Source organism: Lepisma saccharinum, chromosome 24 (genome assembly GCF_977018435.1).
Source record: "Lepisma saccharinum chromosome 24, izLepSacc3.1, whole genome shotgun sequence".
NCBI classification, from domain to species: domain Eukaryota; kingdom Metazoa; phylum Arthropoda; class Insecta; order Zygentoma; family Lepismatidae; genus Lepisma; species Lepisma saccharinum.
In genome coordinates this window covers 47,231,958-47,257,376 of record NC_139252.1, presented here as the reverse complement: position 1 = coordinate 47,257,376, position 25,419 = coordinate 47,231,958, and the positions used below count along the sequence as shown (strand labels likewise).

At 38.2% G+C, this 25,419-nt stretch overlaps 1 protein-coding gene across 1 annotated transcript in view; it reads left to right on the top strand.

Annotated features, from left to right (window-relative positions):
* LOC145978177 (protein argonaute-2-like) overlaps nt 1-10,850 on the top strand; it is an 87,454-nt gene extending 76,604 nt beyond the window's left edge. The window contains exon 19 of the mRNA XM_083110617.1: nt 9,339-10,850. Coding sequence (XP_082966743.1) covers nt 9,339-9,342 — 4 coding nt within the window. The 3' untranslated portion in view covers nt 9,343-10,850. The remainder of the gene's footprint in view (nt 1-9,338) is intronic.
* Nucleotides 10,851-25,419: the final 14,569 nt, after the last annotated feature.

Below are 25,419 nucleotides of genomic sequence, written 5' to 3'. Positions count from 1 at the left end.
AATGAATCACAGATTCAGACGATATAAAATTTATGCACATTCGGCGTACATATGGAAGGGGAAAGGGGGGAAATCCCCTGAAAAATACTTTTTTAAAAAAAAAGTTTCTCCCCCCCCCCCTGAAAAAAAGTATATGAAAAGTTCAAAATGCACATAGAAATTATCGCTGGCATGTAAGAAACAGAAAAATATTTGCATCATTGTCATATGACCAATGTAACGCGAGTTGTACCCCTGAAACAAAAGGCTTGTACGCCACTGTCTCAAGCTTCGGAATTGAGCGAAATGCAGAGTTACATTGAAATGACTATAGCTCAGAAACTAAATGCCCTAGAGATATGAAAGATATACTGTTGTACGCAGAATGAATCACAGATTCAGACGATATATATAACCTGTGTTGCAACTTGTGGAACACTTGTGCTACAGCGCCTTGAATAACGTAGTGTGGAAAAAGGCACTGTTCTGCGCTCTCTGGTTGGTTCCACTCGAAAATGATCCGCTAGAGGCGCTGGTGTTGAACCCGGTGCTTGATATTCGTCTGCTTATAATGGAAGTAAATTGAGGTTTCGCTGCAACGTCTGATTCTTTTACATGAAACATTTCTATGAATGTGATAATTGCTGTGATATTTGGTACAGTGGTTGCGAAGATATTAACGAACATTCTAGACAGTTGACCACATCCTGTTATCGTCATACTTTCGTTAATAATACGGAAGAAAAAATACGTGTGGAATGCTCTTGGGAACTAAATTTTTGTATATGAATTAGGTTCATTATTATTATTATCATCATCATTTCTTTTAAAGATATACACACTGAAGCATTTGTATTTTTGATATTTACTGTCTCTTTTCTTCCGCTTTAAACTAATCGCGGCGATGATGATAATGATGATTCCATTAAACGACAAGGGGAACCCCAAAAAAACTTTCTGAGTGCCATCGACATGAGGATAAGGAAACTTTCAAACCAATGGGACAAGCGACACGGGATGTTCACACTGTCGCTTTGTCGCTTCTGCGTCGCTCAAACTGGGCCATTTCCTCAATAGCTTGCAACATGTTGCCGTGGTTTGTTGTTCGCGCATACGCGATGCAATGAGTGTCTTGCTTTAGTGAGATTGGACACCAAAGCGGCAAGCGGCACGGGACACTTATCGCTTGAGGATTTCACCAACCGAACGCTGGCCTGTGCTTCCTGTCATGCCGCTACGATGTGAAATGTTGCTCTTCATTGGCTACTTTCCAAGCAACATGCGTCGCTTCTGTATGAAAGTTGCCTTGAACCGAAGGACCCGTGTCGCTTTGGTGTGAAATCCTCGTATCGTTTGTTGCGTGTCACTTTGGTCTAAAATCTCCTTGAGGAAACGGCACAGTCAGAGCTTGTGTCCCTACGGTTCGAAAGGCTGCATTGATTACCGACTGCTCGCTTTCAAGCGACACTTGTGTTTTGTCGCCTCGGTATGAAACATCTCTCAGGATACTATTTATATTCTAATAATCTAATAACATAGAAAAATAAACTCTAATACACAGTCCAAGACCTGACGTCCGGAATCACATTGCGATGTTTCCTCTTGTGTTATGCACGCATGCTATTTATTTATTCATTTTATTTTACTTTTCTTTCCAAATTAATGCCATTTCGTGACTGCAAATCACTCCACAAATATAACTGTTTCCATCAATTCACGTACCGCCTTTCAAGACAAACAAATCTACGCAATATTTTCTAAAAACTATCAAAGCCACATTACTTTCATAAGAAAATGAGCACCGATTCTGATCGCACTGCCATCTATGTTCTCATCAGTCGCGGGAACCAGTTTCTTGGGTCGTTTTCCATACTACGTTATTCATGGTGCTGTACTTGTGCTCAGAAACAAAGGTTTCCTTCAGCGTGCCTCGAAATTCCATTCTCACAATGCAGATTCAATAGCCAATCTTCCCCCTCCCCCCACCCCCTGCCTGCACCCTCACGGAAAACTTTTATTTTGACATCGGATATTGATAAACAAGCTACCTTCGAATGCAGTTACCAGGCGGGAGTGAAAAGCATTGCTTTAGAACAACAAAGCCAGTCTTCCTTTGTCGGCAAAAATTTTCCCTTGAAAAGAGACACAAAAGAGAAGTCCCTTTTCCCACCTTTTACCCTCCATTTTCATGAAGAAAAAAAGTACAAGAAACATTTCTGTTAAATACATGTGTTAGGAACAATATAAAAAAATCGAAATTCTAGCCAAAAATAGAAAAGTCATAACGTAAAAACTACGACCTTGACACAGTGTCTCGATTGAGATGCTTGGGACCATGAGGGTTACATTTGGGTATCTCGACCAAGACACTTGGGACCCAAAAGGTTAAGAAAATGTTCATTTTGAGACAATTTTTATTCACAAGAATGAAATTTTGTTAGAGTATGGTTATAGAGCATAGTGTAAAAATTTCCCAGATTATACCTTTTGCTGTATTTGAAGTTTTTTTTAGCTTGCCCCCCTGGAAAATATGGAATTCAGGTTGCACACATATGTTCTCTAATATATATATGAACAGTAACTATCTCCCAATTTGTAGCAAAACAGTAGCCTGGTCTTGCAGGGACTATACTACTATTCACTTTACTGCAACTTTGCAACATAAGGAGGGCAGTGAAATTAGCTGGGTAGCAGAAGTTAGCACCGTTGCCGCATCAGATCACAGCCTCTTGTGTTCGAAGGTTTAAGAGAATGAAGATCTCATCCTAGAGTTGGTCTTTGCAATCCATGTGATACAAACTGACAGGTCAGGGATGACACAAAAGTGCCCCAGAGAGAGGTCGCTCTGACACTCAAACTAGGCAACGCAGCCCGGTAGAATTTGCCACACAGCAACTTTTGTCCCGATCTTGCTTTGCTCTTCCACCAGTGCAATTCTGCCCAGCCACCTATTTTCATGGTTGTGCGTTTTAGCTGATCAAATTTACGTAACACAAATACCATATTATTAGAAGAAATGCTCAAAGTGGAAATTCCTAAGTGGAGCGTGCTTATGTGGTTTAACCAGTATCATGCACTGAGGAATAACAAGTCTAGGTGTGATAGATCAATCTTAAAGCTTTTATGAGTTTTAAAACCCTTTTTTTTTTATCTTGTTGAAGTTGCAGTTCATATGCAACATTTGTTTTCACGTTTTACTGTGCCTCGGCACATTTACACAGCCTGGAAAGAGTTCCTCCAGTTGTCTTTTCAACTGCTCAACTGGGTTCGATTCCATGGAAGGTAGGCAGAATATTTTTCTCTAAGTGTCTCACCTACCTCACCCTTCAACCTGTCAGCGGCTGCAGTGGTTCCAGCTAGTCTAATCTATCACCTGTATGGACTGATAGGGACTTGTTTTTCCCCTATGCCCTATGTACTACTCTGTACCGTAGTATTACCATTATAGATTTTACACATTACATTTATACATAGTAGCACAATACAATCATCATCATCATCCTTCACAGTTTCCTGCATCTGGCTGGGTCGGTATAGAAGTAAAGCCTCTATATTTTTTCTTGGTCTTCCACCACTCCTCTCTTTCCACGGTGTTCCAATCTTGTCCTCTTCTCCTAACACTCCGCTATCTGCTCTTTCCACAGACATCTTGGTCTCCCCCTTGGCCTTATTCCCACTCCTTATGTATTGTATGCTCTTACTGGCAGTCTTTCTGCACCCATCCTCTTCGTGTGTCCAAACCATCTCATCTGTGGCTGATCTATCCTGTCCTGAAGCTTCATCACTGTTTGTTGGATCTCCTCATTCCTTATTCTATCCCTTCTAGTTGTAAATAATCACATTCCCGGTCTCCGGGTGACATATCTTTCATTCCCCACCACAGAGCCAGACGTCACAATAGGTAGGGGATACCGGTCGTGTGATTGCAAACTATCCAGGTTTTTAGTTCGGGTACTGAGACTCTCAATGTTGTCGTACTAGTGCGAGGCGGAGATAAAATACCTTGAAATATTACACTTTTGGCTTTACCTTAGTTGTGTCGACTCGAACAATAACAAAACAGAAATAGCATTATACCTGATACCTGAAAACATCAAATGATAACTTGGACGAACGGTAAAATATGAGTATATTGTATCAAAGAAAATATTGGAACAACAAACATCTTACAGGTCTCCCTGATTCACTCTCTCATTCTCTCACTCATTCTCACTCCTGGGATATGTCACATGGGAATATACATACAAATCATGGATCTAATCAACGTACCATTTCCTTTTTGTTTAAACATTTATGTGAATTTAGGTCATTAGTCTGCCCACTCCTGTGCTCATTTGAACCAAATATGCGCCAGCACTCGGAAAGCAATCTGAAACAATTAGGTCGGCATAGTTAAACCTTTCGTTCGAATGAACATATGCATCAAAGTCGTAAGCAGGACATTTACCAAGTCTCTCGGAAGGGGGTAATGCGCACAAGCCTCTCTTGTCCATTGAGAACAGATACACCATTACATAGTGATGCAAAACTTAATCAGCTCCAGCTGCCGGAATACACAAATCAAATTAATCATCGGCGCAAGCAAAAATTACAACAAAAACACTAGGCAATAAAGAATACTACACTCGCACAACCTTGCAATAAAACATACGCTTTCAACAAATTTAAAGAATAATCAGTCAACCTTTGACAAGCTAATTGACGTGACTTGGTGGTTAGTTACACAAAAAATGGAGCACACTTACACGGAAAATTAACGTAATAGAAAGGAGCTTTGAACTCTAAATGCAGACAATCAAATTATTACATATGAACATGAAATGACCTTTTATATAACACTACTGAAAAATATCAGACATGGAAGTTAGGTTCAGAGTTCCTGAGTCACTTTGCAAATCAATGAGACTTCGGCTTTTATTGTACAGCGTTGATACAAACAATAGATGCGTACATGGACATCAACCATCTGAAGAATACTCTACCCAGACTCTAGCAGAGTCTGGGTAACATCGTGGGATCGTTCATCTTTCTTGGATGCGGGGATTTGCACAATGTTCCTTTGGGGCGAAAATGTTCCTTTGAGGTCTACCCCGACGAAGAGTGGTTGCGAAGATATCGGGCACTTTCACAGGACGTCGCGTACCCCTTCTTCTCACAAGCATCGGCTGTACGTTCTCACACGTCGGTCCGGAATCTTTCTTGTGTATTGGGCATCTCTCAAGCGTCGTCCTGGAATCATCTCACTCACTCACTCACTCACTCACTCTCACTCTCTCTCTCTCTCTCTCTCTCTCTCTCTCTCTCTCTCTCTCTCTCTCTCTCTCTCTCTCTCTCTCTCTCTCTCTCTCTCTCTCTCTCTCTCTCTCTCTCTCTCTCTCTCTCTCTCTCTCTCTCTCTCTCTCTCTCTCTCTCTCTCTCTCTCTCTCTCTCTCTCTCTCTCTCTCTCTCTCTCTCTCTCTCTCTCTCTCTCTCTCTCTCTCTCTCTCTCTCTCTCTCTCTCTCTCTCTCTCTCTCTCTCTCTCTCTCTCTCTCTCTCTCTCTCTCTCTCTCTCTCTCTCTCTCTCTCTCTCTCTCTCTCTCTCTCTCTCTCTCTCTCTCTCTCTCTCTCTCTCTCTCTCTCTCTCTCTCTCTCTCTCTCTCTCTCTCTCTCTCTCTCTCTCTCTCTCTCTCTCTCTCTCTCTCTCTCTCTCTCTCTCTCTCTCTCTCTCTCTCTCTCTCTCTCTCTCTCTCTCTCTCTCTGGTATCGGGCTTCTGTCGGGCATCGATCTGGAATCATCCTTCTTGGCATCGGGTGTTGGTTGGCTTTGCGGCATTGTGCATCGGTGGTGTTAGCGTTTGTGTCGGCTGACTTCACCAGATGGTGGTGGCGGAGCGTCGTTGCGGGTTTCGGGGAAGGGTGATGGCCCTTTTTCTCTATCGTGTTAGCTGCCCATGGTTATGATAGTTAGTTCTTGTTTCATAAAAACAAATCACCGCGGATGGCTTCACAGGACAAAGCACACACTGATCACTTTAGATGCGGTCACTTGCTGACGGTCCGCAAATAGAACAAAGTCCACGAAAACAAAACAATAAGTGCACAGGAGTCTAGCGTGGAGATGCTCTCTCTACAAAAATCCTGACAAACTGTGTGGCAAACTCGAAGTCCTGCAGATTTATATGAGATTCAAAAATGTCAGTTAGAAGGATGCTAAAGTTGGCTTGGCTTCGGTTTTTGGACGAGGTGCAACAACCTCTGCTCATTGTGTCGAAACGCGGTCAAAGGGCGTGTCTTCAGTTTTCGCCTGCCTGGCCTCTAGCTGTGAATCCGTGGTCTGCCGTGCAGCTCTGATGAAAAGCAGCTTGACCTCCCACGGCGAATTCTCTGTTGGTCCTGACAAAAATAAGTCCATCTTACCTCCGTGACAAGCTGCTTTGGTTGAGAAAATGTCATGTACTTTGCAGTGTTGACGGTTCATGCTGTGACTCAGAAAACCTGTCCCCCCAACTTGCGATGTCTTGCTCAAATATCAATTTTATGCTTCGGAAATATTCAGATTACATAATACACACTTTACACAAGTCATAATATGATTAAATAAACAAAAATGATAAATATCGAACTGTGATTTTATACGTCACTGGATACCATGACATAGTCTTCCCCAATATACTTGTTAAAAATGTCATCTCCATTGCCTGCATCTTTCGTCTCTCTGTCATTGTCCAAGTTCCTGCTCGGTACGTAATTATTGGCATATAGTATGTGTTATATACAGGGTGGGAAATAACCTTTTGCTAGGGGTCTGCAGGAAAAAGTAACAACAATTAAGAAATTATGGTAATACCAAATGTTTACTACGACAATTGTGGTTACAAGAACAAAATTATAAGTTAGTTCACGACAAAGCACCTTGCTTCAAGGCAAATGCTAAAACCAAGACCTTCTTCGGCGAAGTGGCATTGACTTCTTCAGCAGTTCTGAATGGCCAGGTGCATCACCGGACCTGAATGCAGCAGAGCACTTTGGGGCTATTCTGAAGGATGCAGTCGAGTCCTTGATGATAGTGGAACGCGGACCGGACCACTATTCCCGGGCAACACTCCTTGCACATCTGGAACAAGTCCTCCGTGACATGGAATGGAATACGGATTGTTTGCGAATCTTCTGAGCTCCTACCCTGATCGTCTTCGTGCTGTGAGAGAAGCAAACGGCGGACATACTAACTTTTAATTTTGTTTTTGCAACCACAATTGTCGTAGTAAACATTTGGTATTACCATAATTTCTTAATTGTTGTTACTTTTTCCTGCAGACCCCTAGCAAAAGGTTATTTCCCACCCTGTATTATCTTCTTGCATTTCATAGGTACATCCCTGTTCCATATTAATCTTCGAATTCTTTGATATATTCCACCACCCATTTGTTTACCTCCTCATCTATTCTTCTACTTCTCTCAATTATGCTTCATAGATATTTGAATCATATGATTTGATCTTTATTAACTTGAATAGTCCTGAATGCATAATAAACATTCCATTTTGTCATTGCACACTTCTCTAGCTTTGAAAATTTATTATCATAAAATAAAAATTGTTCAACCGACAGAAGTGATGAGGGAGAGACAACCATAAGTTTCGTTACCTTTGAGTTGTGAGGGGTGGGTGATGTACGACACCAATTCTCAAAATCCAGAAAGCAGGGATAATGCACGGACCACATTTCACTCAATGAAAGTCAAGTGTTGGCCCTTCTACTGTTACACCATTAAGTTTATTTTTAGTTGTATCTTTAAGTAAGTAAACAATGCTGCAATGTATTTGTGTATAGGATGGGGTGCACAATGTTTTAAATCACTAATCATGATGGTTATAAATTTAATTACTTCCAATTTGTGTACACATATTTTAAATATTCATCTACCCAGCATCATCTGCTACCTTATGCACCGAGTTCACCACACGTCCCTGGGTTCAATGCAATGAACCAGGTGGGGTTGCTTAAGCAAATTATTCTAGCTTTGAGGATGTTTTATGCAAATTTTCTTAATTGGAAGGGTAGCATCCCCCCAATGATCCCCCCACTTCAATCGCTGGTAAGATTTAAACAGATAACCTTGGGAATGAATTTTAATTTTTATTAGGACTGAATCATTAAAATTCTAATAATATTCTCCTCTTTGAGAATGTACTCCAAATTGTATAGGTCAGTGTTTCCCAGAAATTCAAATGTCGATACAGAATATTGTATGTGATGTAATTGTATATTAATAATCTAAAAAATTCTAAGAACTGGTGGGGGACAGTGTAAGAAGAGAGCCGGTTTTTTGACGGAAAGGCACCTTAGTATCCCTCCTGCTGTCATTCCTATAATCAACTTATACACACGCAGTATCAATTCATTGTATGAGAACCAGAGGTACTAACTCAAAAAACGCAGTTTTCCATTTTGTTTAACATATCTCCTCTGAAGAACTCTATTAGGAGTCGGATCAATATATCCCCACTTCTAATTGTTCCTAAGAATACATAATTTCCTCTCCCCTGTAAATTTGATAAATTGGAGTTACGTCCCTCTGGTTCTCCCACAGCAAGTTAACAAATATCCAGATATTATGAAATAGTTTTTATTTCAAGATTTTCAATACTTGTTATTCTTAAATACAAATGCCATTACAAATGCCATTTTCATTATACATATTACAGAAAAAATAGTGAATGATACATTGTATGAAAAAGCACATTTTCAAGTTTCTTACACATCATTACAAATGTTCTATGTGCTCTCCTTGTGTTACACGACAAACATCTATACGGTAGTCAAGTTCAACCCACACACGTTCGAGCATGTCCCTGTCAATGTTCACCAGCGCAACAGTGATGCGATCCTGGAGTTCAGGCAATGTTGTTGGCAAGGGTGGTACATAAACATTGTCTTTCACGTATCCACAAAGAAGAAAATCACAAACTGTAAGGCCAGGAGACCTTGGGGGCCACCTGAAGAGTGCCAAATCATCCTGAGCGCAGTGCCCAATCCACCAGTTTGGAATTTCCGATGAATCATTTGTAATCACCCTGTACATATTCACATTAATGCAGTGGAATCTCAATTACACTTTTCATTAATCATCTCTCTGTTTGACTGGAGAATTTGTAAACATTCAATTTTTACTCCATAAGGAATTTTGCTATTGGAACGTCTGTCAACAATTTGATTTAACCATTAGATTTAACTAACAATATTTTTAATTTCATTACCACGCAATGTAATATTATTTCCATCCATAAACAAATGCACTGTTGTAGTTTTATATTCACAGGAATATTTATATAGTCAAGTCATATTGTTTTACTAATGTTTATTTTTTCTTTCCCTTCCAGGTAAGTGAAGATGGAAAATGAACATGTTGATGAAGAAGATGCATGTGGGTCTTATGTATAAGAGGTGGTTGAAGAATTTAGGTTTACATTGTAATAGTTGTTTTGGGGTTTTCTTTCTCTTATATTTTATTCATAATATGTGTTTTGTGGGTGTTGTAGAGGATATACTTACAGTGATTACGCACAATTGTCATGTTAGCATAAGTAATTCAGTTATGTTCCAATGTCTCCTTAGCACGATAAATAATGCCCATTGATAAAATACTAAAGTTGGTAAATATTTGTAAGTTGGGCTCTTCAATGAAAGAGGAATTCTCTCTGTGGTATTAATGTAAAGAGAAAGTTCAAATGAATAGGGAAAGTGAATACTGAATTGTATACTAGCACAAAATTAACACATGCAACACACTACATTCGCTCCTTGTTTTCAAAAATGGAAACTTGTAAGTGAACAATGTGAAGGCTTGCAATAGTAAATTAATACTATTTTAATAATCTGTTCTGATCATAGAAATGTATTTTGCTGCATACAAAATTGCGGCCAAATGTGATGTCATAACTGTTTAGTATCACCGTTTAGTATCAAAGCTAACATTATTTAGTATTGCTCATATTCTCAATATTAAGATTTATGAAATACTTGAAGGTAAAAGGTCTTATTTTGTTTTTCAAGCTATCTGACATTGTGTATATTAATAGGTGTGTGATTTTCACAAGTGTCTTTGTTGAATTATGTACTTCTCTTTTTCTTGTATGATGTATACTGAAGCTCGCGCTGCGACGCCAAGGGTCCCGGGTTCGAATCCCGGTCGGGCTTGGTTGTTTGTGAATGTCCATTCATCAATTTCATCATTTCATCACTCATCCCCATCTTCGCAAATTAGCCAAGAGGCACAAAACGCGAAGTAAAATAAACTAAATCAAATCAAATCAAAATGTATACTGAAGGGCCCTACTCGATGGTGTAGTGGTAGCCATCACGTTGTAATCAAAGGGTCCCTGTGGAGCCACATACAAGTTTGGATCCCACTTTAAACTGTAGGCAAATTCCCGATTAGGCTTTCTGTGCATAATGTATACTTGATCATAAACAAGATTTGTACTGTACTTTTGTGTATTCAAGTTGTATTTTATAATTTACACAGAGAGGAAAAGAATAGTGCACTGAGTTGACTAGGTATATATTGTTTATTTTCATTTATTGAAACTAGGGGCTGAGCCAATACCACTTTGAACTGATACCGATATTTGTACTAATTCCAAATGAAACCGATACCAATGCTTGAACCAATGCTTGAAAATTGTAACAATTGAAAGTTGTTCAAAATATTTTTTAATATTAGTGTATTATTCCACTCCAATTATAAGCATCAATTTACCAGTCTTGCTTTAAAATATTAAAAAATTACATCAGAATACTGGTAGGAAGTCAAAGGAAACTTCAAATTTTGCATAACTTCCAGGATAGATTAGATTCCAGAAAAATGTTGCACTGCATTTTTGCAGACCCTGTGAGCAATCAAAACACCGGAAAAGTTTGGTAAATCCAACTGATACTTTCCTATATCGATACCACTGGTATTGGCTGATACCAATACATTGGTATCAGTTTCGGCTCAATTCTAATTGAAACTTATTTTCTAGAAAGTTGTTATGCAATTAATGTAGATTTGATTTGATTTTCTAATGTACATATAAATAAAGCACACACATTAAAATAAATTGTCGACTTCTTTTTAAGTAGCTATTAATAGAAATCAATTAGTTTTCATACTTATATTTGCATTCCATTCTTGTTTTTAGCATAAATATAAATTTGAACATCTCAACATGACACACAATGGAAAGCCGATTTTACATTTTCATGGGCTGAGATTAAAAAAAAAAAAAACCTTAGTGTATAACAGATTGCATGGTATCTTGCATATCAGATGTGCTAACCACTCTGCCATAGGGTCCGGTGCGTACAATTTGAACTTTTGCTTTTGGGGAAGGGAGTGACAGGTGATGACATTTATTAGTGGTTCTAGGTGTAGTAGTGATAGTACAGGGTTCCCACACACCTGAAAAATCTGGAAATCTCAGTCACTTTGAAGAAAAAAAAATTAAAAACTGAGAAAATCTTAATTGATCAACAAAATGCCAATCAAATACATCCGAGGAACTAAAATATGTTCTTGTGTGCTTAAAACTCAGATTGTTGTAGCATTTCTCTTAGAGTAGTCTTTATTATTATTTGCATGTCCAAAACTATGCATAAATTTACCTTAAAAAACATGACAACTTACTTGCCTGCTTTAACTAAGATTGAGGTTATAGTCTGTAATGAATGCAAGGGGTGGGCCAGGGGTAGGTACGTTTGGCCCTATAGTGCACAAGAGCAGTGAACCCGCAGCAAGGGTGCCCACAGATTGGATGCATGACGTGCCATGCCAATACCAATTTTATACAGAGCATTCCCTGACATTCGCTACGAGACTCTGCGGCAAGCTGCCTGGCATCAGCGCTTGTCTTTCCTGGTGAACGGGTCCGCGACAGTCACTTATATTAAACCTCGTAAAAACGTTTAAGAGTAACAGGGTCAGTTCTGAATAAAAGTGGAAAGAAAAATGGGGAAATAAAGTATACAAAGACAATCTGCACACCATCTGTGAGTTAAAAGGGAGTATTGTATGAAAAATCGGAAGAATTACACTAGACGAACTTGCACGTTTAAATGCCAATTTCCTTCGGAGATGTGTTGCAGCAGAGGGACATCATTTTCAACACCTTCTGTAGTCAAGGTTAGTACACAATATGAAAACTGTAATTTTAATAGCCGACTCTAGCGACTGTCGCTGACCCGTTCACTGAGAAAGACAAGCGCTGATGCCGGGCAGCTTGCCACCGAGTAGCGAATGTCAGGGGATGCCCTGTATATCTTTACACAAAAATTGGAGGGATTATTTCTTTGATTGACTTGTTATTGATTTTTGGTTATGGTTATTGTGTAGTTTTACTACCTACTTGCGGGTGATCACAGCGATGGAGTTGAAATGAAACACCACTTCTTATACCCTTAGAAGAGGAGGGAACGTGTTATTCGCATTAATACAGGGTTAGGCAAGCAGACAAGCTGTTAAGAATAAGATTCAGTACACTAACAATGGCAGTGAGTCTGAGCAGTTTTGTACATTTTATGTTAGCAAATATGAAAGTGTAACCTAAAGTAGAGTCTGTAAATAATGAAGAACTTTAAAAAGATCTAAGATCATTTACTTACGTGTGTGAGTACGATTTGTTGATCAAAACAACGTTTCAGAGGCCAAGACTCCCTCCTTCTTCAGGTTAATGCGTATTCTTAGGCACCAAACATGTGTCACGTTAAGAAAGTGTTAGTTGAGGATACAGGTTAAAGGTTATGGTAAAAAAACACTTACATTGTAGCTATAAAAACCATCATTCTGTCCACACACAAATCTAAAACCTCATAAAAGAAACATCCGAAGCGGCTGTTAGAAGCCATCCAGCCAGTGCTTGTGAGATGTGAATGTGCAGCGTATGCTCAACACAGAAGAAAGCAAACTTCCCCTCCTTGGTTTCCCCTCATGAAACCCGTGCTTCACCAGTCCAAAGTGAACTCGATTTCCACCTCAGCGGCCCTCCTGACCTCGAACGTAACATGGAAACCCAACTTGGCGTCATTATTCACAGCTTTATCCCATTTTTTGAAAAATACATGCATGGTTTTAGATTTTTGTGTGGACAGAATGATGGTTTTTATAGCTACAATGCGGGTTCTTCAATAAATGTTTTTTTACCATAACCTTTAACCTGTATCCTCAACTAACACTTTCTTGATGTGACACCATGTTTGGTGCCTAAGAATACGCATTAACCTGAAGAAGGAGACAGTCTTGGCCTCTGAAACATTGTTTTGATCGACAAATCGTACTCACACACATAAGTAATTGATCTTAGATCTTTTTAAAGTTCTTCATTATTTAGCTGTGAGTAATACGCACATCACAATGTGTTATGTGTCTATTATATTGTTCCGCAAATTTTGTCTGACCAAAATAATATGAGTAAATGATTCGGCATAAAGGGGGGGATGGACACCCCTGACCCGCAGTAATTTATGGTATTCACATCAGGAATGAACAATAAACAATGTATTTACCTTTTCACAATTTTTTGTTGAAATTTCTTCATAATAAGTAATGTATTTGTGGCCATAACACGAGTAATTCTTTTGCTAAGAGAGAGAAACCGTGAGTTGCACTTTGCTCACCTCCATGAGAGTGGTTATCACACAGTGCTACGATGCTAGGGTTCGAATCCAGGCATCGGTGTTCTTTGTTAGTGTCCCTTCATCAATTTCATCATATCATCACTCATCCTCATCATTTCAGTTAGCCAAAAGTGGCAGAGAAACACCACAATAAGAAACAAATATTCAATTGAATTCAGTTTAGCAGTTGAACCCACATTCCTAACCATGGTGAAAGCATCAGGAAGCAGAAAACCACATTGATCATATGGTAAAATACATGCAGACAGATACTTCCAAGAGATTTGTTTCCAAGAACATGCTCTAACAGAAGCTCCAACAGAACTTGCTATCCTCACTGCAGATATGTAGCCAGGGGTAGGAGTAAGGGGGCTGAAGCCCCCCTCCCCCCAATATCCTACAAATGTCTTATTAAAATAGTGGTAATTAATTTTACTTCTTTATCAGGATTAAACATTAGATCGCAAAAAGTTTACTGTATAATAGAGGAATCAGGTTATATTCTACCATTTAATCCAAAGAATAAATGTATCCACGGCTCTCAAAATGTATAGTTTTTTTTTTTGTGAAAGGTCACGCAATATAAACTTTTATGAGTAGAAGTTAATAACGAAATACAAATAAATTTCAGTACACTGTGGATCAAGTAGCAAATTCTCTCAATTTATATAATAATAATAATAACCATAAGTTTCGATTAAAATTGGTTTATTTTTAATAATTTATAATAGTTATTAGTGTAAAATGACAATAATTATTATTGTCATTATTATTTTTACTAATCAAGTTTTCAGTGGCCTGTCCCCTCTACAAATATTTCTGGCGACGCCTGTGTAGATAGGGGATGAGCGCCCCCGAAATAAAATCCTGGATATGGGCATGCCTCACTACTGTCTCCCTTTCAGTGTTGCCCTGTTCATGTAGGCTTTGCATTTGAAGCAGATACATGGCATCTACTGTCTTATCTTTGATCCCTTTTGCACTAAATTTCATAGAATTATTGCAAGATTGTGGCAGAGATAGACTGGTAAAAATGCAGTGGTGAACACTGCCTTCAAGAAGGGGTAGGAGCTACAAGACACACTCCCACCCCTCATAGTTCAAGAGTGTGTGTGTGTATTTCTGACTAAATATAAGGGGGTGGGAGCAGTAGCAGCTTCTCCCTATTTGCACACTCGCATGTACACACCCAAGTAAATGCGTAATGCAATTATTTCTTATTATACTTATTCACTGAACACTATCTCCTTCAAAATATCAAACATTCCCACACCCCATCACCAGTCACATAAGCTGTGTATTACCAGCGCCTACAGACTGAGGTGCCTTCCCTTCGCACAAGTTACAATGTTCTCATGTGCCACTGTTTGCAGCATGCAAGGAGAGAGAAGAGATTGGCTCTTGTAGTATTATTGGTTTTATGAGCACTGCTAGTGCTGTGTTCATAATGCAGTCTTGCAATCCCATTCCATTCCTAAAAAAATAAAAATAAACTCAAAGAAATAAATAGTAATACTAAAACGTTTATCGAAACGTTAAAACGTTGAAACGTTTATATAGGAACGATGGAACATATTATCATCCTCATCTTCACAATTAGTAAGTAAGTGCTATTAGTAAACTTACGAGGAAAAAAAAAGTTTTGTAGGAATTCCCTTGTCAATATGAATACCATGTTGCTGCCTTTTAGTTTCTGAAATATGTTAAATTATATTACATTGAATATCAATTAACTAACTAACTCTCTAGCCTTCTTAAATCCAAAAGTTCATAGCTGCAGTTTTCCATTTGTCCTTATCCTGAGCAAGATTTATATATTCCATTCCATCTTTACCGATTTCTTTTTAGGTCCGCCTCTATCTTCGTTTTGGTCTCTTACCATCAGGTTTTCCCCAACAAAACTCCTGTAAACTCTCCTTTATTCTTTTCTCATTCGTGCCCACCTAAGTATTTGTGATTTAATCATCAATCTAATAATACTTGGAAACTAACATAAATTATGTACTTCTAAATTATGTAAACTTCACCATTCACTTGTTTCTTCATCCTTTTTAGGCTAAAATATTTTCCTAAGGATCTTATTTTCAAATACACCTCAATTTATCTTCAAGAGATCAAGTTTTCACATCCACAGGCACAATTACTGTTATTGTATATTTTAACATTTAGTATCTTAGATATTAAACAAGAAGACAAAAATTTATAAAGAGAAAAATAACATGCATTTTTCCGAATTAATCCTACTTTTCATTTGTTAGTATTACTCCTAAGTACTTGAATTTGGAAACTAGTTTAAAAATCGAGTAATTATCACTTAGTTTCGGCCTGTGCTAACTTCCTTAAATACTTTGAAAAATATTTTACCATTATTCTTAATTGTATTTACATTATTTGCAGTTGAGTCACAGTACTTTGTTAGTTTTTTTTTTTTTTTTTACCTTCCTAACAGCATATTCTAAGACAAAATTAAAGAGCAATAAATATGATGCATCTTTGTTTTATAACATTTCATAAATTGTACATTTGTCAGACATATTAACAAGATTCTTAGGTATTCCAAATACGAATAATTTATCTTTTAAGCATTTTTAAATTCAATCAAGTTAGTTTCTGAGACTATAAGTTTTGCTTCATTTATTTCTGATTTATCTCTTACATGAACATTTAAAAAATCATTAAAGCAATTTTTCCATCTATTTAAAATAGTCAGCCATTTTTCATCAAGTTTATTTTAGGTTGCCACCCCTTTCTAAATTTATTTGCACCTCTGATACTTTTATTTCAATTGCATTAATTTTACTTTTCAAGTAATCTCTTTTTTGTACAATGCTATAGGTTAAAGTTCATTATGAAGAAATAAATTTCATTTTTTAAAAAGTTCATTCTATGCCAGGGATTGTATTTTTTTTTATAGTGCCATGTAATTTCATAACTAACTAACTCTCTAGTATTCTTAAACCCAAAAGTTCGTAGCTGCAGCAACACAGGCCTTCCATCTATCCATCTATATATTCTTAACCATCTCTAGCAATTTCCTTTAGGTCTATCTCAATATTATCCTTCCATCTTCGTCTAGGCCTCCTCTTACCATCAAGTTTCCCAACAAGAATCCTGTAAACTCCTCTTTCCTCTTTCATTCGGGTTTTGTACCACATAGTCTGTCCACTTAAGTCTTCTTTATTTAATTGTTCTAATAATATCTGGACATAAATATAAATTATGTAATTCTAAATTATGTAACCTTCTCCACTAACCTATTTTCTCATCCCTTTTAGGTCCAAATATTTTTCCCTTTCCTTCGGCCACCTTCCAGAATCTCGGAGGCAGCGTGTTGATAATTTTGATCAAGTAACCTATGCCCTTGTCGTCGTTCACGATGAAGTTGGAAAGTTTGGTGCTGATCATGTCCACGATGCCAACCTTCTCGTTGTAAAAATTACGATTGCCTGCATTCTCTTCACCGGCTATCACTAACAATCTGTCGATGAGTTTTCTCACGTCGTCCACCCAAACGAATTCTTTGGCTAACGTGTTGTAGCGTTTGACGCCGCTTCCACTTTTCACCTTTCACATCCATATAATACTACAGGCAGAATTACTGTTTTGTATATTTTAACTTTTAATTTCTTAGAGAGAAGTAACATGCATTTCCTGAATTAAGCCTACTTTTTATTTTATTTCCTCTTTAATATAATTTTCATTTGTTAATATCTTTTATCAATATTTCATAAGATTTGGTTGCTTGCAAAAGTTAATCCATTTATCTCCTTTTTAGTAATAGTATTTTATTTATATATCATGTCAGGTTAGAAAAAAAAAGTTCGCGCCTCAGTCAGTGCAATGAGTTGTGTAATAATATTGTCTGTTTCAGCGTTTGACTCATACCAATTTCAAGATATTTTAGCGAATTACGCCGGCTTAAGCTAAGTTCGTATTGCTAGAAGGCCTTCGTCGTTGCAAGTCACCTAGCCCATTCACTAAGAAATAAGAGAAAAAAATGTTGACGTACTGAAAAAAGTTGACTTGTTCACCGAGTTCAGATGTTTACTCATTGATGACTCCGTCGTTGTCGTCTATCAAAAACCTAAGTACCTTGGAAACAGTGAGAGTTATCGAAAAATCTCCCCTTGTCGATTTTTTTTTTTGGTGACGTAGAGTACGCGTAGAGAGGTCGGGTTTAGTGTGTCGGTCGAGTCTCGGTGTCCTCTGTCCTCCCATACCAAAATAAACATAGGTCGTCATGGAACCAATTTTTCATCAATCGAAAATTTTCCAAGTCCACAGCGTTAAAAAAATTTTAAATTGCAAATATCTCGAAAATGGTAAGAGTTATCGAAAAAATATATCGAAAAACACCCCCATAAGGCATCGTTAGATGCCCCCTGGCGATTTTGGAGGTGTAGAATACGTATACAAAGTTTTGGTGGTCCTGGGGTCAAGGGGTAAGAAGTTAGCCCACCCCCCTCCCAAAACTTTGATCACTCGTAACTTTTGAACGAATAGTCGTAGAAAGGTCGGGTTTAGTGTGTCGGTCGAGTCTCGGTGTCCTCTGTCCTCCCATACCAAAATAAACATAGGTCGTCATGGAACCAATTTTCATCAATCGAAAATTTTCCAAGTCCAGCGTTAAAAAATCTTAAATTGTAAATATCTCGAATTTTTGACAAACAGGGTCATAGAACCCTCCAATTCATGACTTGGGAAAAATCTGTTTGGTGATTCATCATGTACACCTATATGTGAGAAAAAGTATGAATAGAACCTATGATCGGAAATCCAAAATGGCGACCGGAAGTAGGGTTATCTTGGAAACGGTAAGACTTAGGAAAAATCTGTTTGGTGATTCATCATGTACACCTATATGTGAGAAAAAGTATGAATGGAACCTATGATCGGAAATCCAAAATGGCGACCGGAAGTATCTTGGAAACGGTAAGACTTAGAAAAAATCTAAAAAAAGATTATGTGGAAGGGAGGACTGAGAATCACATTTCGAAGAGCGGCAGTAGGGTTCATATTGCTATTATATTGCCAGTGAAGCACTAACAGTATAAGAAATAAAAATTAGTACACATATGGTGATATAGAGATATACAAATACAGGATGCTGGGGTATTTTTCTAAAATTTGTAATAATTTATAAGTAAACCGGAAGTGGACCGGAAGTAACTTAGCACTTACTTTTAACTTAGCACTTCGCTTTAATTATTGAAAAATAAAAGTTTAGCAAAAGTTATAGAGGGATTTTAGAAAATTAGCAATTTTGCACTATGAAAATTGGAATTTGAGCTTTGACTTTTTTTTTTGCACTTGTATTGTGTCATTTTTGTAACAGTCAAAGTTCGATTTTGAGTATATTACTGTATAGGTATACACAATAAAAGTAAACCAAAATTTCGGGGGTGGCCTAGAACATAGCGTTCTCCCTACTTCTAATCAAGGAGGATAACCTCATTTTCAGTGAAAGGTGGTCACAACTTTGGTTGCCTATACATTTAGCATCATTATGTACGCATAAATGGGTGCGAGTATTTGAGAGGGGTGACTTATTTATAACACCTCTTCTGGATGCAAGGCTGAAGTGCACACCTACAGAACCAGGCCAGCAGCCGCCACTGGGTGGGAGAATGTGGGGAATAGTTGTGAGAGGTGTTCCAAATATTAGTAGGATATCTGATTAATTGAACTTGCCTTAAATATTAACCTAAGGCCTCTATATGTTATTTTGGAAACAATGAATATAGTAGTAGTATTTAACAAAGTTAATTTCAGCTTTAAAGGGCTGCAAATTGATTAAATACATTAACATATAAAAAGGAAGATGAAATTACCTATCGTTTCATCCTCAAAATTTGGACATTACTTCCATGGTAAATATCTAAATAGGCTAATATTTGTTTGACAAATATGTATGCCATCTACCGAGAGAAAAGAAAAACAGAATCTCAACAAGCATCATCAAACTGCTTAAACTAGTGGTCCTTCCAATCTCTTAACTCGATAGCAAGCTTTCAATTAACCCAAAGACACGTCCACATTCTGGACTTCTAGCACTAGCAAAATACAGTAAACCCTCGTTAACACGAATCCCAAGGGACTGAAAAATCGAAAGTTCGTGTTAAAAAAAATCGTGCTAACCGGGGACTCAAATTTTTTTGTTGCAATACAGTTCTTTCTACACATTAACCATTTACAATACGTATTATGTATTTAAGTATTGTAGATTTGGTAATTCCACACTGTTCAGCATTTGTAGTTTTGTTCAATGCACCACAGTCTACTTCCTCTAGGATTTTCAGTTTTGTTTACAGATCTATACCTGTCTGCTTCCTCTTGGCCATGACTCCCATCTTACTGCTTGCAACTTGATGTTACTTGTACTGGCTACGTTTTAAAGAATAGAAAAACACATCTGAACACACAACTGAATTTGTTGTTTAAATACCCATAAGCAGTGACGTGCACTGAGGAGTAGCTAGTCTAGCAGAGATAGATCAAGCAATCTCATAGCTCGAATTATATTGAAATCACAATATTTATTGTCTTGTTAAAGCCACCACAGCTCATATGCAACACCTCTTTTTTCCACGCTCTTCTCGTCCTTCGGTGTTCTCCGCGGGCAAAGCTGGCTGGATACCCTAGCTCGATCTTCTTCCGCCTGACCAGTTTCCAGGTAGAAACGGCCGTCCGAAAGAAAAGGAAGATTTCTACCTCTACCTCCCTTGCCCCCTCTCCCCGCTGCAATGGTTGAAAGCCCGTGCTTTCAGGTCCCCCAGTCTAACTCCTATAGGACAGATAGGGGATTGGTTTCTCAGATTTTTTTGTAAATCCTCTAAAGAACTCAGGGTAAAATTTTCTGCAGTTCTCTGTATTTACACAACATTTTACACGTTGTACAGTGGGATCCATGAGTATTACCCTGCAAATTGTCCATGACTATTTTCATTAATTTTTCTCTTCCATCCTATGTGTTTTTAAGTGATGGATTTTTATGTATGCTGGTGCAGAAGTTGTCAACAGCTTGTTTTGAGTTTTCTTTTAATTCTTGAAGCTCTTATTGGGTCAAATAAAGTGCAGGAACATGGTGATGGACAATTTGCACGGTAATACTCATGGATCCCACTGTACAATATGTATGTATAATATGGGATGTAGTTTTATTATTTATGAAATGGGAACGTGTTATGTGCAGACAATAATGTTATGCTTTCTTTCTTTTTTTTTCAAGTATGGAATATATAATGATTAAATTACAAATATTTGCTCGGGCTCTCTCTCACTCTCGTTTTAGTAGTGTTTTATTTAAATATACTACTATTGGCCTCTAACAGTCATAAATACAGATGTATTTATTTGGGCAAGAGAACGCGCGTTCACATTGTTGTTGGATTGGTTTATTTTATTTCGCTTTTCTGCCACATTTGGTTATTGCGAAAATGAGGATGGGTGATGATATGATGAAATTGATGAAGGGACCTCATATGAACAATCCAGGCCAGGATTCGAACCTGTGATGAGTGCGCATTCTTGTCCTATGTGTTGTACTCTGCAGCGAAGAATGAAATAATTTGGAATGAAAAATGTATCTCAGAACTCAAAAAGCCAAATGAATATTATTGAAGAAACTACAAAAAAGTGTGTTTTGTTTCCTGTTTTGATGCTGTGCATAAAGTGGACTTAAAACACCAAATCAACCAACTGTGCGGGAGTGGTTATCACAGCGCGCTACGACACCAGGAGTTCCGGGTTCGAACCCCGACCTGGGCATGGGTGTTCTTTGTGTTTGTACCTTCATTAATTTTATCGTATTATCTTCGCAATTAACCAAATGTGACAAAAAAGCGACGATAAGTAACAAAAATGAAATCAGATCATTGATTGCTTGCTCGATTCGGTTTATTTTACTTCGTTTTTCCGCCACTTTTGGCTAATCGCGAAGATAATACGATAAAATTGATGAAGGGACACACACAAAGAATACCCATGGCCAAGCTGAGATTCTAACCCAGGATCTCTGGTTTAGTAGTCAAATCAAATCGTTTTTTTTTCTTTCGAATGTGGGTGGGGTTTACGTGTGCTTTTTTTTAGTACTCATTCATCATTTTGTAATCTTTTCCTGTTATTGACCTTCTTTTTTTAGGAATACTGGGCCCTAAAGGGGGGAGGGGTGTGACCCACACCAACCCCACCCCCTTGAGCACGCCACTGACTGCTACCCCAAGTGTCGACGTCACCGCATGTCACTGCCTATAAGCTCATTGTTGACGCGGTGATCGTGATTGTCGAGCAATTGCACCCAAATTTTAATCTTGATGTTACTCGTACTCAAGGAATATAGAGATTAGGTAAAGCCATCCGAAGATTGCCGATCTTGCACGAACGCGTGACGTCACCGGAGAAGCAGTGAGCTCGGCTGAAGCAGACGGCCCCTAGCATTTATATGGGAGATTCAGAGAACGGAAGTATATTATTACTTTTAGGAGGGGCAAAAAAATAATTGTCATCCTCCAAGATGGTATTGAGGCATCCTTTTAATGATTAGTAACATAATTGAAAACGCGCTACTTTAAAAAGGGGGCAAAGTACATGTGAAAAAATGTATTTTGAAAATCCATATTCCTGAAACTTTCTGACCGATGCGCTACAAAGAAAGTTGCGTGTTCTCCTTTAGAATTTCGTCATTTTACAAATCGTAATATCATTTTAACAAAAACGTAGCATGCTAAAGAAGAATTAAAGAGTTTAAAAAAATAATTGATTAATAGACTTAGTTTATTTTACTTCGCTTATCTGTCACATATGGCTAATCGCAAAGATGAGGATGTGTGATGATATGATGAAATTGAAGAAAGGAAAGTAGACCTATGCCCGGGCGGGGATTCGAACCTGGGGGCCCTTGGCATCGTAAAGCGTTGTGCTAACCACTTCGCCACGGAGATCAGCATTACAAGGAAATAAACAGAAATTGGCATCTATGTTTTAATATGCGAGAAACATTTGCGAGGAGGTTATTGAAGTAACAAATAATTATTACAAGATGTTGTGATGAAAATTATTAATATATCTGAAATATCGAGAGTTGACCTTGCAGTCTCTAAATGTACTTTTAGGGTTACGCAAAACCTTTACTCAAAATCGATAGTGTAAATTTATAAGCTATTAAAATTTAAAACTTATTCCTGTTCGAAAAGAGAAACTGCCAAGTCAAATTAATATTTCGTAGAAATACATATATTTGTCTTTCATAAGGCCAAGAGAGTATTTGGAGGGGCCGCTGGCTTGGGAAGGCTATAGCCCCGGATCTCGATCTGCAAAGGGGCTTCCAGTGGGAAAACATTCCTATGAAATAGTCCAGAAGAAGGGGCGAAATGATTTTTTTTAAATTGCTCAAGAATACAAAGATATAAGTGGATATTTGACAAGCTTAGTCTAAAACTTACAACTGAAGTCGTACTTGTGTGTGTGTGTGGGGGGGGGGGGCTACGTGAGGTAACACAGTGGAATATGATTCACAATACTAAAATTAAAATAAATATGTGGGAACAATAGAAATCAAAATATGTTGTAGCTAGTGACGGCGCAATAGTAAAGATGGAGAGGTAAATCATATTTTCCCGGGGCAATCATGTTTATTATTCCGTTACATACGACACAAAAATGCATATTTTGGCTAAAAGAGATTCATTCATTTATTTATTTTTGTCGTTTTACTGGGGGCAGATAAGAGAGAGAGAGAAATTGTCGAACGAGAATTGGGAGGCGTTCCTGCCCCCCCCCCCCCTCTAGTGTGGTCACTGCCTATGGCTATGCTGGAGAAGAATGAACCAATTAATACGCTATTAAATAAAACAGATACTTTTAAAACTTTTAATCAAATTATTTGTGAACTATGATTTAAATTTAAAGAGAGCACATTTAATTTGGATGAGTTAACTTCTGAAGCCTGCCATTTCCGAGCCTTCTTCCGGTGTAAATACACTGCCCTTTGAGCCGTAGCTGCTGCGTTCAGGTGGCGGAACGAGCTGAATACTAATTAAAACAAATATGTGACAAATATATATAAAAAAAACAACGTGTTGAAGCTATTGACGGCGCCAAAGAAAAGACAGAAGAAGAAGAACGTGGAGAGTGCAGTGATATTTTACGGGAAGCAACAGGCACGCATCCAGGAATTCCTTTCGGGCCGGCGGCTGAACACCATTTTTTAAAGGGGTATCACAATTGTATGTTTAAGGCCAGTGGTGGCAATTAGGTTCCAAAATAGAGACCATAGTGTGATAGTGTGGAGGCAAAAGAATGGGGGGCAACTGTCTCCTAAATCGTTGCCACTGTTTAAGGCTGTCATTTTAATCAGAACGTGAAATCGGGACATTTTCTACCACTCAACTCCTTTGTTTCCATGCATTAATATTGTGTGCCGGAACCATCTCAGTATGTATGTTTGTCCATTTCTTCTCATCAGGCATCAAAACATCTATGTACCAGAAGTGTTTTTACGAAGGTGTTACACATGCACGGAATGCACAATCCACTCGACAACGCAAGATTCAAACTGTGTGCAGGGAACTGGAATCAGACAGTTCACGAATATTTCTCTCTCATTCGAGCCTGAACACCACTAATGTGTCTTGTCCTCCCATGTTTGCAGCTCTTATAAAAGCCGAAACCCACCAAATTGTTCATATTCATGCCTAAGCACTCGCAAGTGTCCAAAATTGTCTGTTGAGTGTGTGTCGAACCCAGTAGCCTTAAACAAAAGTATTTTTTTATGCCATGAAATTCTCGGACTGCATACACAAAATTTGGTCCTGGCACAACGAAATCATCACTCAAAACTTTGATTTTCAGTTGATCTGTGCAGCTTATTTCTTTTTTAATAAATCGCTCCAATGCCCAGCCCGATACTGCCGAAATATTCACTTTAGAGAGAGAGAGAGACCTTCGATCTCTTCGTCTTTCCACCCGAACTACTCGTAGCACTACTCGAAGTTCCGCTGTCGTCAATGTCTTTAGCTTTTGGACCGAACTGGAACTAGTGGTAGACTTCGTTACTTTACGGCATTTAGTCCATTTCATTTTCGAATCACTAGATCTTATAAAGCAACCAATGGACACTGACTGATCACTAATCGACTGTATGAATTGTCACACTTACCTCTGAAGTCTCCACCTATTCTGTTGTACAGATCAACCGGGAAATTGAAGCCGCGTATTAATATCCTCATTATATTCTAGAACGTTTCGCAGATATCACGATTCGTAAATATTGCCAGTAGTCCGACTCCTTCTCTTTTTCAAGAACGTTCTCTCTCGCGCTTTCCAGAGATTAAAAAATTACAATGAATCCGAATCGCCCTACCTGCGGCGCTACCTTTGTTGTGCAGCTTCCAAATGCTGACAAGTCTCTTCTACATAGTGTTCAAGTTCGCTACGACAACACGGAAAGTGTAAGAAAAGTTTACGTGCAATATTATCAACAACAGGGTTATAGAACATTCTCCGTCTTGCCTTGATAAGTATTTCTCTCCTAAAATTATCGTCACATTATTCAAGAAGACAAAAACCTAATTTTATCTAGTGTAAAATGAAAACTTTCCTGGCGGGGGGAGTCCACGAGTTACGATCCCCACCTTGGATACGCGCTATAAACAATAACAGGGTTATAGAACATTCTCCGTCTTGTCTCGATAATTATTCCTCTCCTTAAATTATCGTCACATTATTCAAGAAGTCAAAAACCTAATTTTATCAGTGTAAACTGAAAAATTTCCTTTGGGAGCGGGGGGGGGGGCTCGAACCACCTGATCC